General features: G+C 42.2%; 1 protein-coding gene across 1 annotated transcript in view; it reads right to left on the reverse strand.

Moving 5' to 3' along the window:
- Positions 1 to 13704, reverse strand: part of LOC311129386 (SEC14 domain and spectrin repeat-containing protein 1) — a gene marked incomplete at its 3' end in the record, with an annotated part of 51987 nt that overhangs the window by 38160 nt on the left and 123 nt on the right. The window contains exons 2-4 of the mRNA XM_084161670.1: positions 13537 to 13614; positions 9026 to 9134; positions 6951 to 7041 (exon numbers count right to left, since the gene is read on the reverse strand). Of these exons, the coding sequence (XP_084017796.1) occupies positions 6951 to 7041; positions 9026 to 9134; positions 13537 to 13591 (255 nt within the window). The 5' untranslated portion in view covers positions 13592 to 13614. The remainder of the gene's footprint in view (positions 1 to 6950; positions 7042 to 9025; positions 9135 to 13536; positions 13615 to 13704) is intronic.

Consider the following 13704-nt stretch of genomic DNA (forward strand, 5'->3'; position numbering starts at 1 on the left):
ACATTTGTGAGAAGAAAATAGTAACAAATAAATACAATTCAGAAGTTCCAATTGCTAAGGTAATAGAGTTATTGAGTGATGACCCAAGTATTGTGGAAGGTTTTTCTCTAAAAACGGTACAATATAACCCTACTTTGGGGATTAAAGTAATTTTAGAAGAAGGTGCTACTCCCTATTGGGAAAAATCCAGGGTTCCAATTTATGAGTGGGAGGGGGAAGGGAAACAGTGTGTAGTATTTTCAGCACTCGAAAGGTAAATTTTTATAAAAACCGGTGGAGACAGGGTAAAAGAGCTTTGTGGTAACATGGCAACTTCACCTGAAAACTCCACAGATCGGTGGGCCCAAGCAATAAAAAAGTTGGGTGAGGATGCTGATGAGGAGTGCAAAAGCATGTATAGGAGTTGTCACCGTAAGTTTCCAGTATTTCCAGATACAGGGAAGGACGTCCCTGAGGATATATTGAGGGAGGTAATTATGGGATGTTTTGCACCAGGGGTGAAAACACGTCGTCAAAAGTGGGCTCCGATGCTGTGGAGCAAATGGTTATCTCTGAAACAAAACACTCTGGTACAGAAACATAACCATGTTACTAAAGAATTAACAGAGGCCAAGAAAAAGCTGGAATGGACTCAAAAAGAGCTAGGAAAGGTGGTTAAGGAGGTTAAAATATTGACTATTGAAATGGAGGACATGCGAAGAGATATGTGGGTGGCAATTGAAGAGCCAGAGAAACCATAAATCTGGAAAGCCTGCCAGGGGTGAAGAAATTGGTTGTTTTAAGTGTGGGAGTACGACACATTGGATAAGAGAGTGTCCCAAATGGACACAAGACAGCCCTAGGGGGGAAGATCAAAGGCTGAGGCCATCTGCCCCAATAGCCATAAAAGGTCAGCTGGTGGAGAAATTTTCCCATCTAACAACAGGGCAGAAAAAGGCCCTGCTAGGAGCAGCCAGAAGGAGGAAGGATGATTCTGAAGCATAGGGGTGGTTGACCTCTGTGCGTCAGTGGTAATAAAAGGCATTGATGGGTTTTATATGGAAGGTACCGTTGGAGGTCGCGGGACATTTAACTTTCTTATAGATACTGGTGCCGAAATGTCACTGATTTCTTTTAACTCTATCACAGAACATTTTCAATTTGAGGCTGAAGCACCCTATCATGGGATTTCAGGAGTGCAACAAACAGCACGTGTCACTATTCCATTGCCGATTGACTTTGGTTGTGTAACAGTGACAGCAAAATTAAGAGTAGCTCCAGTCAAGGAAGCTATATTGGGTTTAGACATAATGGCTATGTTCCCTGGAGCATGGGTGTTTACACAAGGGAAGATGGAGTACCTACCACGAGTACAACGGGTAGAAGATGCAAAACTTGATTCAAAATGGGATAAATATGACTGTTGGGCAAAAGATGGATTCGATTGCGGGTTTTTGAAAGACTGTGAACCAGTGGTTGTGGAGGGGGAGCCTCCTCCCCGACAGAAACAGTACCCCATCCGGAGGTATGCCGAGATAGCTATAGGAGAGGATGTGGCAGTTTTGGTGGAGAGAGGAGTTTTGGTGAAACAGGCAAGCTTCTGTAACAGTCCTATGTTTCCTGTAGCGAAGGGTGAAGGATATAGGCTAACAGTTGACCTTAGGGGTGTGAACAATAGAGCAAAAAAAAAGTAGCACCCATAGTAGCTGACCCTTCCACCATTCTGTCTTCCATCCCACCATCTGCTAGCATTTTCTCAGTAATTGATTTGAAGAACGGTTTTTGGGCCGTGCCAATTCACGAGAACTCACAACATTGGTTTGCGTTCATATGCAATGACGAGCAGTATTGTTTTCGCCGTTTGCCAATGGGGTATGCTGCTGCCCCTGCCCTGTTTCACAGCGCTGTTAGGAAAGCTCTGGAGAACTGTCAGTTCACGGGAGGTTCCACTATGATTCAATATGTGGATGATTTGTTAATATGTTCAGATTTTCAGACAGCCCATGAAGAGGATCTTGACATCCTCTTGAGACACCTAACAAAAGTTGGTCTGAAGGCGTCCCGTGAAAAGGCACAAATTGCGCTCCCAGAGGTAACATACATGGGACACATTAAAACCTAAAACACATATGGTTTTCATAGGGGGGTGGGGGATGGGTATGCCGTGGGATGAGAGATGTGATCCAGATCTGAGTAATGGTAAGTATTACCCGCCAGTCAATACTGTCGCACAACATAAGGAGGCAATAGATAAGCTGGTCAGGAAAACGTTAGGAGAGGACTGGGAAAATGGCAGAGAATATCTCAGAAACTCAATCATAGATCTAACGGTAAAGCCGGTGACGCAAGTCACTGAGAGTGACAGAGTTAAAGCGGGAGCAATAATTACTGCTGTTACATTGGGGGTAATAACAAAAATAGACTTTTAAGGTTGTGGGAGGTGCTGTTGGAACAGCATGGTATTGGACTATTGATCAAATAAGGCAGGATGGGCAGTGTTGGCAGTTACGGGAGTAGCTCTGGTGACATTGTTAGGACTCCATATAGTAAAAGCTTTGTTGTTGAAACGCATCTATAGTCCGGATCTGCCACAAGAGGAGGTGAAATTGAATCAGGCTTTAGGGTAGCTTTAGGAGGTGAACGCAGTGAGGACGGCTTGGCTGAAAAACATCTCTTGTGATGCTGTAGCCCTTGATGGAAGACTGATGAAAAGCATAATGGGGTTATTTACAGCCCTTAGCAGAAAAGCATATCAGTGGGCATAGTGTCCAGGACTAGCAGGAGATTGTGTCAGTCGGGTTCCTCAAGCTGTGTTCAGAGATTTAGTTTATAAATGTATCTACATAGAAGCTTATGATAATCAGTAGAATTTAGGATTGTTTTAACTCATGAGTGTTTTTTTTGTGTGTGTTTTTTTCTAGTATTTTCTATTTTCTCTATCTATCAAGTCTGTTTCTATTACACTCTCAGGTCTGGAGAAAACCAAGGAAGAAGAAAGTCTACAGCAGGCAGTTGAAATGATTGTTTAGTGATATTAAACAATAAAAAGTGTTTATGGTTTAATAGGGGGGACTGATGAATTCTGTTAAAATGTAACATGTTTCAAGTTAAACTGTAGTTTGTTTGTATCCTGTTTAGTGAATGATTACTGTGAGTATTAATGGAGTTTAGGCCATGAAACTGTGTGTATGCTAATTTGGAAAGGTTGACCTAATCAGATAAGAGGACATTTCCTAGGATCAGGGAGCAGGGTCAGGCCCAGGACAATGAAGATGGACGGGGTGTGATTCTGACATCTAGCTAACCAAAGAGAGGACCATGGACATTCCACAGGGGAGAGAAGGGAAACTCATTGGGGTCATAAATGTATAGCTGGGGAGGTGACACCTACAAGAGGGTGGTGACCAAAAGGAGGGAAGAGTATAAGATGTGTTGTGAACTTTCTAAATGTATGCACTCAGCTGACGGCATCCTTGGTAATAAACACTTGAAACTTCTCTTGCGATTTTGGTCTCAATTCCTTATTGCAAAGAGGTTGCAATAGCATTTTTCTATTTAACAGTGTAATAGACGAGAAGTTAACCTTTTTAACGATACCCTTTTTATGTCTAAACTCCCCAAATGTAAAACAGAGCAGACCATAATAAAACAGGAGTATCAATGTACATGATTGTGGAAAATGTATGCTTAGTTTCCGCTAGCAGCATTTCCGGTAACAGTTTCTGGTAACATGTATGCTGTTATGTGCTAGCAGCTGTCTAGTCTGTGTTTTATAAATGTGCAATGAGGATAAGAAGTCACATTTATATAAGGAATTGGCAACTCGTTCTCATTCTGAGAAATAAGCATCTTCTTATCCAGGTAGGCCACATCTAAACAAAGTGAACAGGCTATGTTGTTCAAACAGTTGGAGATGGACAGGGGGATGTTTTCATAACAGTTCAACTGTTCTACCTTGTTAGCAAGCAAATACATCCAAGGTGGCTAGACTTTGAATATAAAGATTAGCTGGCTACTCACTAGCACGTGGGCTTGTGCTTGAGAGATTGTTTATGAGACCTGTGTTACATTTCTATAATGCCTGATACCAGAAGTTGGTCATTATTAGTGGATGTGCATTGTCCATGGTTCTGGTTAAATTTGTAAAATAAATAAATCATGTTCATAGACAGACTTGACAGCTAGATTAGTAATTATTGCAAAAAAAAGCAGGTTAAACTATTTTTATTTATTGTTTTATTTAACCTTTATTTAACTAGGCAAGTCAGTTAAGAACCAATTCTTATTTACAATGACGGCCTACACCGGCCAAACCCGGACGACGCAGGGCCAATTGTTCGCCGCCCTATGGGACTCCCAATCACGGCCGGTTGTGATACAGCCTGGAATCGAACCAGGGGGTCTGTAGTGACGCCTCAAGCACTGAGATGTAGTGCCTTAGACCGCTGCGCCACTCGGGAGCCCATTTTGATAAAATAATTAAATTATTAGTGGTAGTGGAAGGCTTATATTTAGCATAGATATAATTTTACAAGCCCTGAATTCATTAGATTATTCCTGACTGTTTGAAATGCTAGACAATCTTGTTTCTAAAATTAGCCGCCGAAATTGTCGCAACCCCTATTACCAGCCTGTTCAAACTCTCTTTCGTATCGTCTGAGATCCCCAGAGATTGGAAAGCTGCCGCGGTCATCCCCCTCTTCAAAGGGGGTGACACTCTAGATCCAAACTGTTACAGACCTATATCCATCCTGCCCTGACTTTTGAAAGTATTTGAAAGCCAAGTTAACAAACAGATCACCGACCATTTCGAATCCCACCGTACCTTCTCCGCTATGAAATCTGGTTTCCGAGCTGGTCATGGGTGTACCTCAGCCACGCTCAAGGTCCTAAACGATATAATAACCGCGATCGATAAAAGACAGTACTGTGCAGCCGTCTTCATTGACCTGGCCAAGGCTTTTGTCTCTGTCAATCACCGCATTCTTATTGGCAGACTAAATAGCCTTGGTTTCTCAAATGACTGCCTCGCCTGGTTCACCAACTACTTCTCAGATAGAGTTAAATGTGTCAAATCGGAGTGCCTGTTGTCTGGACCTCTGGCAGTCTCTATGGGGGTGCCACAGGGTTAAATTCTCGGGCCGACTCTATTCTCTGTGTATATCAATGATGTCGCTCCTGCTGCTGGTGACTCTCAGATCCACCTCTACGCAGACAACACCATTTTGTATACATCTGGCCCTTCATTGGACACTGTGTTAACAAACCTCCAAACGAGCTTCAATGCCATACAACACTCCTTCCGTGGCCTCCAACTGCTCTTAAACGCTAGTAAAACTAAATGCATGCTCTTCAATCAAACGCTGCTTGCACCCGCCTGCCCGACTAGAATCACTACTCTCGGCGGGTCTGACTTAGAATATGTGGACAACTACAAATACCTAGGTGTCTGGTTAGACCATAAACTCTCCTTCCAGACTCACATTAAGCATCTCCAATACAAAGTTAAATCTAGAATCGGCTTCCTATTTCACAACAAAGCCTCCTTCACTCATGCTGCTAAACATGCCCTCGTAAAACGGACTATCCTACCGATCCTTGACTTCGGCGATGCCATTTACAAAATAGCTTCCAACACTCTACTCAGCAAATTCGATGTAGTCTATCACAGTGCCATCCGTTTTGTCACCAAAGCCCCATATACTACCCACCATTGTGACCTGTACGCTCTCTTTGGCTGGCCCTCACTACATATTTGTCGCCAAACCCACTTGCTCCAGGTCATCTATAAATCACTTCTAGGCAAATCCCCGCCTTATCTTAGCTCATTGGTCACCATAGCAACACCCACCCGTAGTATGCTTTCCAGCAGGTATATCTCACTGGTCATCCCCAAAGCCAACACCTTCTTTGGTCGCCATTCCTTCCAGTTCTCTGCTGCAAATGACTTGAACAAACTGCAAAAATCTCTGAAGCTGGAGACACTTATCTCCCTCACTATCTTTAAGCATCAGTTGTCATAGCAGCTTACCGATCACTGCACCTGTACACAGCCCATCTGTAATTAGCCCACCCAACTACCTCATCCCCATATTGTTATTTACATTGTTATTTATTTTGCTCATTTGCACCCCAGTATCTCTATTTGCACATCATCTTCTGCACATATATCACTCCAGTGTTAATACTAAATTATAATTGTAATTATTTTGCACTATGGCCTATTTATTGCCTTACCTCCATAACTACATTTGCACACACTGTATATAGATGTTATATTGTGTTATTGACTGTACGTTTTGTTTATTCCATATGTAACTCTGTGTTGTTGTTGTTTTTAACTGCACTGCTTTGCTTTATCTTGGCCAGGTCGCAATTGTAAATGAGAACTTGTTCTCAACTGGCTTACCTGGTTAAATAAAGGTTAAATAAATAAAAGTATTGACCTTTAATTGTGCAACAAAGCTTATTTAGAGAAAACATTTTTTTTAACTATATACATTTATATAGTGAATCGCCCATAAATGTGAAAAAATCTCGATATGATTTTTAGGCCATATCACCCAGGTCTACCACACTGCTCAGCCCTCCCCTACAGACAGTATTTTTTGTACAACAAAGCATGGCATTGGAATCGTCTTCCTATCTAGCCTGGGTGTGTGTGATCAGGAGTCTGTTATAGCAGACTGCTATAATCTCCGGACTGTTTCTATGCAGAGTAAAACACAGACAGTAGTGTCTTTGACCTAAAATGTATATGAGTCATCATTCTGTCAAACTGTAGATGATATTATTAGTATTCACTCCATATGACTGTAATGTATTCCACTATACATTCCAAAAGCAGTAGTTTGACAGGCGTTCTTCCATTTGATACACAGAAATATGGACTTCTCGTCTCGCTGCAGTGTGGGGGTAAACTGTGGTTTTATCCTTAAAGGAACACATCTGCGCTGATTATCAGTTCCTACCTGCAACATGAGCACCACCGTCTTCACTATGTTCCACTGAGACTTCCGTCCATCCACAATGACTGTGAAGCCTCTTGCTTTACACTTGTCACTGAAGAGAGGAGAGAAGATAGGAGAAAAAAGACATGGTGATTATGTCTACCTGTAATAATGTGTGCTCTTGCTCCATGAATCTGACACCAAGGATCCCAATCTGGCCCTTAAATAAGATATGCAGATGAAGCAAGCATGCCTACAGCAATTTAACCCACAACATTGGTGCCATGCTCTTACCAACTGAGTCACACAGGACAGTAAAGCCAAGATAAATACTGAACAGAAAGTGTGTGATCATCATGTAGGAGACATAAGCTAACATAGCATGATCCTTCTTAGCATATTATTTTGGTAATCTCTCCTACAGACTAATGTAGCAGAACTAGCTCAATCCAAATAGAATGCTGAGAGGCCAATGAGTGCACAATATTGTTGCTATGCAAGTGCTTTTTCAAAGGCAATGGAGCCACCTATCCTTTGCTGAACCAAAAAATAAATGCAACATGCAACAATTTCAAAGATTCTACTGAGTTACAGTTCATATGAGGAAATCAGTCAATTGAAATAAATAAATTAGGCCCTAATCTATGGATTTCACATGACTGGTAATACAGATATGTATCTGTTGATCACAGATACCTTTAAAAAATGGGCCTCACAATGGACCTCAGGATCTCGCACTGTATTTTTGTGCATTCAAATTGCCACCGATAAAATACAATTGTGTTTGTTGTCCGCAGCTTATGCCTGCCCATACAATAACCCCTCCGCCACCATGGGGCACTCTGTTCACAACGTTTACATCAGAAAACCGCTCGCCAACACGACGCCATACACGTGGTCTGCGGTTGTGGGGCTGGTTAGACGTACTGCCAAATTCTCTAAAACAATGTTGGAGGTGGCTTATGGTAGAGAAATGAACATTAAATTATCTGGCAACAGCTCTGGTGGACATTGCCAATTGCATGCTCCCTCAAAACTTGAGACATATGTGGCATTGTGTTGTGTGACAAAACTTCACATCTTAGAGATGCCTTTTATTGTCCCCAGCACAAGGTGCATCTGTGTAACGATCATGCTGTTTAATCAGCTTCTTGATATGCCACACCTGTCAGGTGGATGGATTATCTTGGCAAAGGAGAAATGCTAACTAACAGGGATGCAAACAAATTTGAGCACACAATTTGAGAGAAATAAGCTTTTTGTGCATTTTGAACATTTCGGGATCTTTTATTTCAGCTCATGAAACATGGCACCAACACTTTATATGTTGCGTTTATATTTTTGTTCAGTGTACAATTAAATTATTTCTAATCAGAAGCCCCAGACACTTACCCAGGCGACTATTTCGGTTTTGCTTAAAAAGGACAAGAATGCCCTAGAATGTGGCTCGTACCGCCCTATAAGCCTCTTGTGCTGCGATTATAAAATTCTCACTAAGGTCCTCTCACACTGTTTAGAGACAGTGATTCCTAATAGAATGAACTCTGACCAAACCAGCTTTATCTCAGGTAGGCAATCTTTCTATAATATGCGCCGGCTATTTAATGTTCTTTATTCTGCCCACTCAACTCCACAGCCAGAGGTCAGAGGTCGTCATCTCTCTGGATGCTAAGAAGGCTTTCGACCGGGTTGAGTGGGAATATCTATTTAAAGTACTAGAGAGATTTGGGTTTGGCCCGTCATTCCTTTCCTGGATTAAGATTTTGTACTCGTCCCCAGTGGCTTCTGTTCGCACCAACAATGTTATTCACACTTTCACGTGTGTATCAAGAATGGTCAACCACCCAAAGGACATCAAGCCAACTTGACACAACTGTGGGACGCATTGGAGTCAACATGGGCCAGCATCCCTGTGAAACGCTTTAACACCTTGTAGAGTCCTTGCCCCAACGAATTGAGGCTGTTCTGAGGGCAAAAGGGGGTGCAACTCAATTTTAGGAAGGTGTTCCTAATATTTTGTACTCTCAGTGTATGTGTCTAGAAATTTATATAAGTCAATGGTGATAACACAGGGTGTGCCAGTAATGGGATCTTACCTGGGGATGTCAAGGAGATAGTCCAACGTGGAGCTGAGCTCCTCCATACTGGTCTGTTCTGTACATAGTGGAATGGTAAGGATTAGCCCACTGCGTCTGTCCTTGCCTCCTGTGAATGTGAAACATCCAGAAAATGAACTCTTATTCACCTTATTCAAATCTATTTTGCAAGAGAGACCTGGTGTATCTACCGTAGTGGGTGTACCCATGAGTGTACCAGTCAAATTGCTATGGTCAGAGGTTCCAAGGCCGTTTTACTCCTAATTCTATGGTCTCTACAGGCAGAACCAAGTATTCCAAGTACGGCCTGCCAAGAATCATCTATTAAAAGAGGAGTTGCGTCTTGTAAATGCCAAGGACAACGTTAATGATGGTGGGAGCTCTGCCTCTGGATGCATCCCAAATGGTGCCCTATTCCCTTTGTAGTGCACTACTTGGCCGCTGAGACAAAAGTTTGTTGTTTCCTGCAATTCTACATATTTTGTCATTGGGATGCAGTGTTCTTATGCTTTCTGAGTGACTCAAACATTATAACAAAATCAATGGGGGCCCCATGCCATGACATTTGGGGAATTTTTGATTCTCCCTGACTCTCAATTTTTTATTTTGGTGATTGTTAGTTCTCAAAGATTATCTTATTTAAAAAATATATAGCTCCATTATCTTTTCTACATACTTTCTATGTGGTTTTAGTCATTTAAGTTTACACTGAAAATGCTTTACCATCCCGATAATCGGGGTGGTAAAGCCTTTGTATATATATTGTTTTATTCATCATATTGTTTGGAGTAGCGATTGGGAAACACTGATTACTGTTGTTTGTCCCTCTTGAATAGTCTGAATAAATCTAACATAAATCTAGATATCTGTAAAAAATGTTGAAGTTTTTGCCGAGGAGGTCTTAGTCGCGCAATTTTACATCTAGCTAAGATGTTGGGTGCAGTACTTTTCAAGTGAAAAAATGTGCTTGAAAACTAGTAGTGCACTGCAGACAGTAGGACCTAGTTGCTGCTGTGCTCTCTAATATCTCTCGTTGAATGACAGCAAACACTTCATTGAAGAATCCCGTCCATAGTTCCCACCCCTACTGTTGACCAATCACCGACGAAGGGGCATAGACTTCGGCTACCGAACTACAACTTGCCTCAAGAAAAAACTGTGTGTGCACGAACAGCCGAAAAACAACCTGCCGAACACAAAAACTAACCAAAAGTCACAAGCGCTATGATTTTCCTGAAACAATTATGCGTCTATTTGAGACCTTTACCAGTCTGGAAATAACAACAAAACAATTTTAAACTAGCAGAAGTCTTTATATGACGCTCACTGGCAAATGTTGAAGTATTCAAACATTTATGTCTAAACTATTATTTTTTTTAAATTATAAACTCAATCTCAAGAGCTAACAAAATCAGTGTGAAGTATATAGCGTACAGCAGCTCAATCTAAAACAATGTTCTCTTAGTAGAAAACAAGAAAATAATAGCTATTACCATCAGAACAAATTCCACATTTGTCAATATTTGTGAACTGAACTATTAGCTTTCATTAGACTTCCAGTGTCACAAGTAGAATAAAGATATATTATATTCTAATACCACAAGCCTTCATTTTTGTGTATCTAGTGCTTAGTAAGTCAATGAGAACTTCAACAGTATTCTGAACACTCAGCATCTCTGGAAAGTCCCTCCCTGATGCAGTCCTGGTGCTGTGACCTTCAAATCAGAGTCATCAACATGATGAGAAACCTAATTCTGTCAGCAGCAGGCAGGGCAGAACAACAGGCCATTATCATTCACCTTCATCACAACACACTGCCTGCCAGCACCAAGAGTAGAAAGGGGTATTTAGCAGCCCACCAAGGACTAGCTACTACACTCCTAGACCAAGGACTACAGTGAGGGAAAAAAGTATTTGATCCCCTGCTGATTTTGTACGTTTGCCCACTGACAAAGAAATGATCAGTCTATAATTTTAATGATAGGTTTATTTGAACAGTGAGAGACAGAATAACAACAAAAAGATCCAGAAAAACGCATGTCAAAAATGTTATAAATTGATTTGCATTTTAATGAGGGAAATAAGTATTTGACCCCCTCTCAATCAGAAAGATTTCTGGCTCCCAGGTGTCTTTTATACAGGTAAGGGGCTGAGATTAGGAGCACACTCTTAAAGGGAGTGCTCCTAATCTCAGCTTGTTACCTGTATAAAAGACACCTGTCCACAAAAGCAATCAATCAATCAGATTCCAAACTCTCCACCATGGCCAAGACCAAAGTGCTCTCCAAGGATGTCAGGGACAAGATTGTAGACCTACACAAGACCGGAATGCGCTACAAGACCATCGCCAAGCAGCTTGGTGAGAAGGTGACAACAGTTGGTGCGATTATTCGCAAATGGAAGAAACACAAAATAACTGTCAATCTCCCTCGGCCTGGGGCTCCATGCAAGCTCTCACCTCGTGGAGTTGCAATGATCATGAGAACAGTGAGGAATCAGCCCAGAACTACACGGGAGGATCTTGTCAATGATCTCAAGGTAGCTGGGACCATAGTCACCAAGAAAACAATTGGTAACACACTACGCTGTGAAGGACTGAAATCCTGTAGCGCCCGCAAGGTCCCCCTGCTCAAGAAAGCACATATACAGGGCCGTCTGAAGTTTGTCAATGAACATCTGAATGATTCAGAGGAGAACTGGGTGAAAGTGTTGTGGTAAGATGAGACCAAAATCGACCTCTTTGGCATAAACTCAACTCGCCGTGTTTGGAGGAGGAGGAATGCTGCCTATGACCCCAAGAACACCATCCCCACCATCAAACATGGAGGTGGAAACATTATGCTTTGGGGGTATTTTTCTGCTAAGGGGACAGGACAACTTCACCGCATCAAATGGACGATGGACGGGGCCATGTACCGTCAAATCTTGGGTGAGAACCTCCTTCCCTCAGCCAGGGCATTGAAAATGGGTCGTGGATGGGTATTCCAGCATGACAATGACCCAAAACACACGGCCAAGGCAACAAAGGAGTGGCTCAAGAAGAAGCACATTAAGGTCCTGGAGTGGCCTAGCCAGTCTCCAGACCTTAATCCCATAGAAAATCTGTGGAGGGAGCTGAAGGTTCGAGTTGCCAAACGTCAGCCTCGAAACCTTCATGACTTGGAGAAGATCTGCAAAGAGGAGTGGAACAAAATCCCTCCTGAGATGTGTGCAAACCTGGTGGCCAACTACAAGAAACGTCTGACCTCTGTGATTGCCAATAAGGGTTTTGCCACCAAGTACTAAGTCATGTTTTGCAGAGGGGTCAAATACTTATTTCCCTCATTAAAATGCTAATCAATTCATAAAAAAATGTACATGCGTTTTTCTGGATTTTTGTTGTTGTTATTCTGTCTCTCACTGTTCAAATAAACCTACCATTAAAATTATAGACTGATCATGTCTTTGTCAGTGGGCAAACGTACAAAATCAGCAGGGGATCGAGTGGCGCAGTGGTCTAAGGCACTGCATCGCAGTGCTAGCTGTGCCACTAGAGATCCTGGTTCGTATCCAGGCTCTGTCGTAGCCGGCCGTGACCGGGAGACCCATGGGGCGGCGCACAATTGGCCCAGCGTCGTCCAGGGTAGGGGAGGGAATGGCCGGCAGGGATGTTGGTAGAGCATGGCGTTTGCAACGCCAGGGTTGTGGGTTCGATTCCCGCGGGGGGCCAGTATGAAAAAATTAATTTAAAAAAAAACGAACAAACAAAAACAATATGTATGCACTCACTAACTGTAAGTCGCTCTGGATAAGAGCGTCTGCTAAATGACTAAAATGTAAATGGGATCAAATACTTTTTTCCCTCACTGTACATTTACATTTTAGTCATTTAGCAGACGCTCTTATCCAGAGCGACTTACAGTTAGTGAGTGCATACATTTTTCATACTGGCCCCCCGTGGGAATCGAACCCACAACCCTGGCGTTGCAAGCGCCATGCTCTACCAACTGAGCTACAGGAGACTACTACACTACAATACACTACACTCCCTTCAGAGGCTAGAGAGGGAGGAGGACACATCAATAACACTGCAACTTCAAATGGTTGTGCCCTTGTACAACTATGATGATTAAACAACTTGATGAAAGTGAGAGTTAGATGTGTGGTACACATAAAGTTGACAATCCTGGGATTTATATGAGCCTGCATACCTTGAAGTTCATTTTTTAGTCAACTCTACTTCTTTGATAATGCTCACTCTCACTGCTGTACTGTTATTTCACTGACTGGAATTGTTCAATAAGCAGCACAGAAAGTGCTTAGGCCAGCTGCATGAGCTAGGACCAATGCATAATTGTAATACTATAATTACTAGTAGTAATTAGTAGATGTGGTACAACTGTTGGGCTTTTCTATGTAAAGATGATCACTGGTAATGTTACACTTTTACAATGCAGTGAAGGTCATTCCAAGAAGACATCTCTGTTAACAGTAAACATAAACATCTTTGACTGATTGGAGCATGTTATTACCTGACAAGAAGGCTAGGCGTTTCTTCAGAATGGGCAGTATGTTGGTGGCCTCCATCCTGCCAAGTTCCACCCTTCAGTCTGAAAAGTAAAGATGTAGGTTATAGCAAAGCAGGTGATGCACATAATAATAATTACATGATCACACACACGCACGCACACATACAACAT

This window comes from Coregonus lavaretus (assembly GCF_964263955.1).
Source record: "Coregonus lavaretus genome assembly, chromosome: 5".
In the NCBI taxonomy this organism is placed as follows: Eukaryota; Metazoa; Chordata; class Actinopteri; order Salmoniformes; family Salmonidae; genus Coregonus; species Coregonus lavaretus.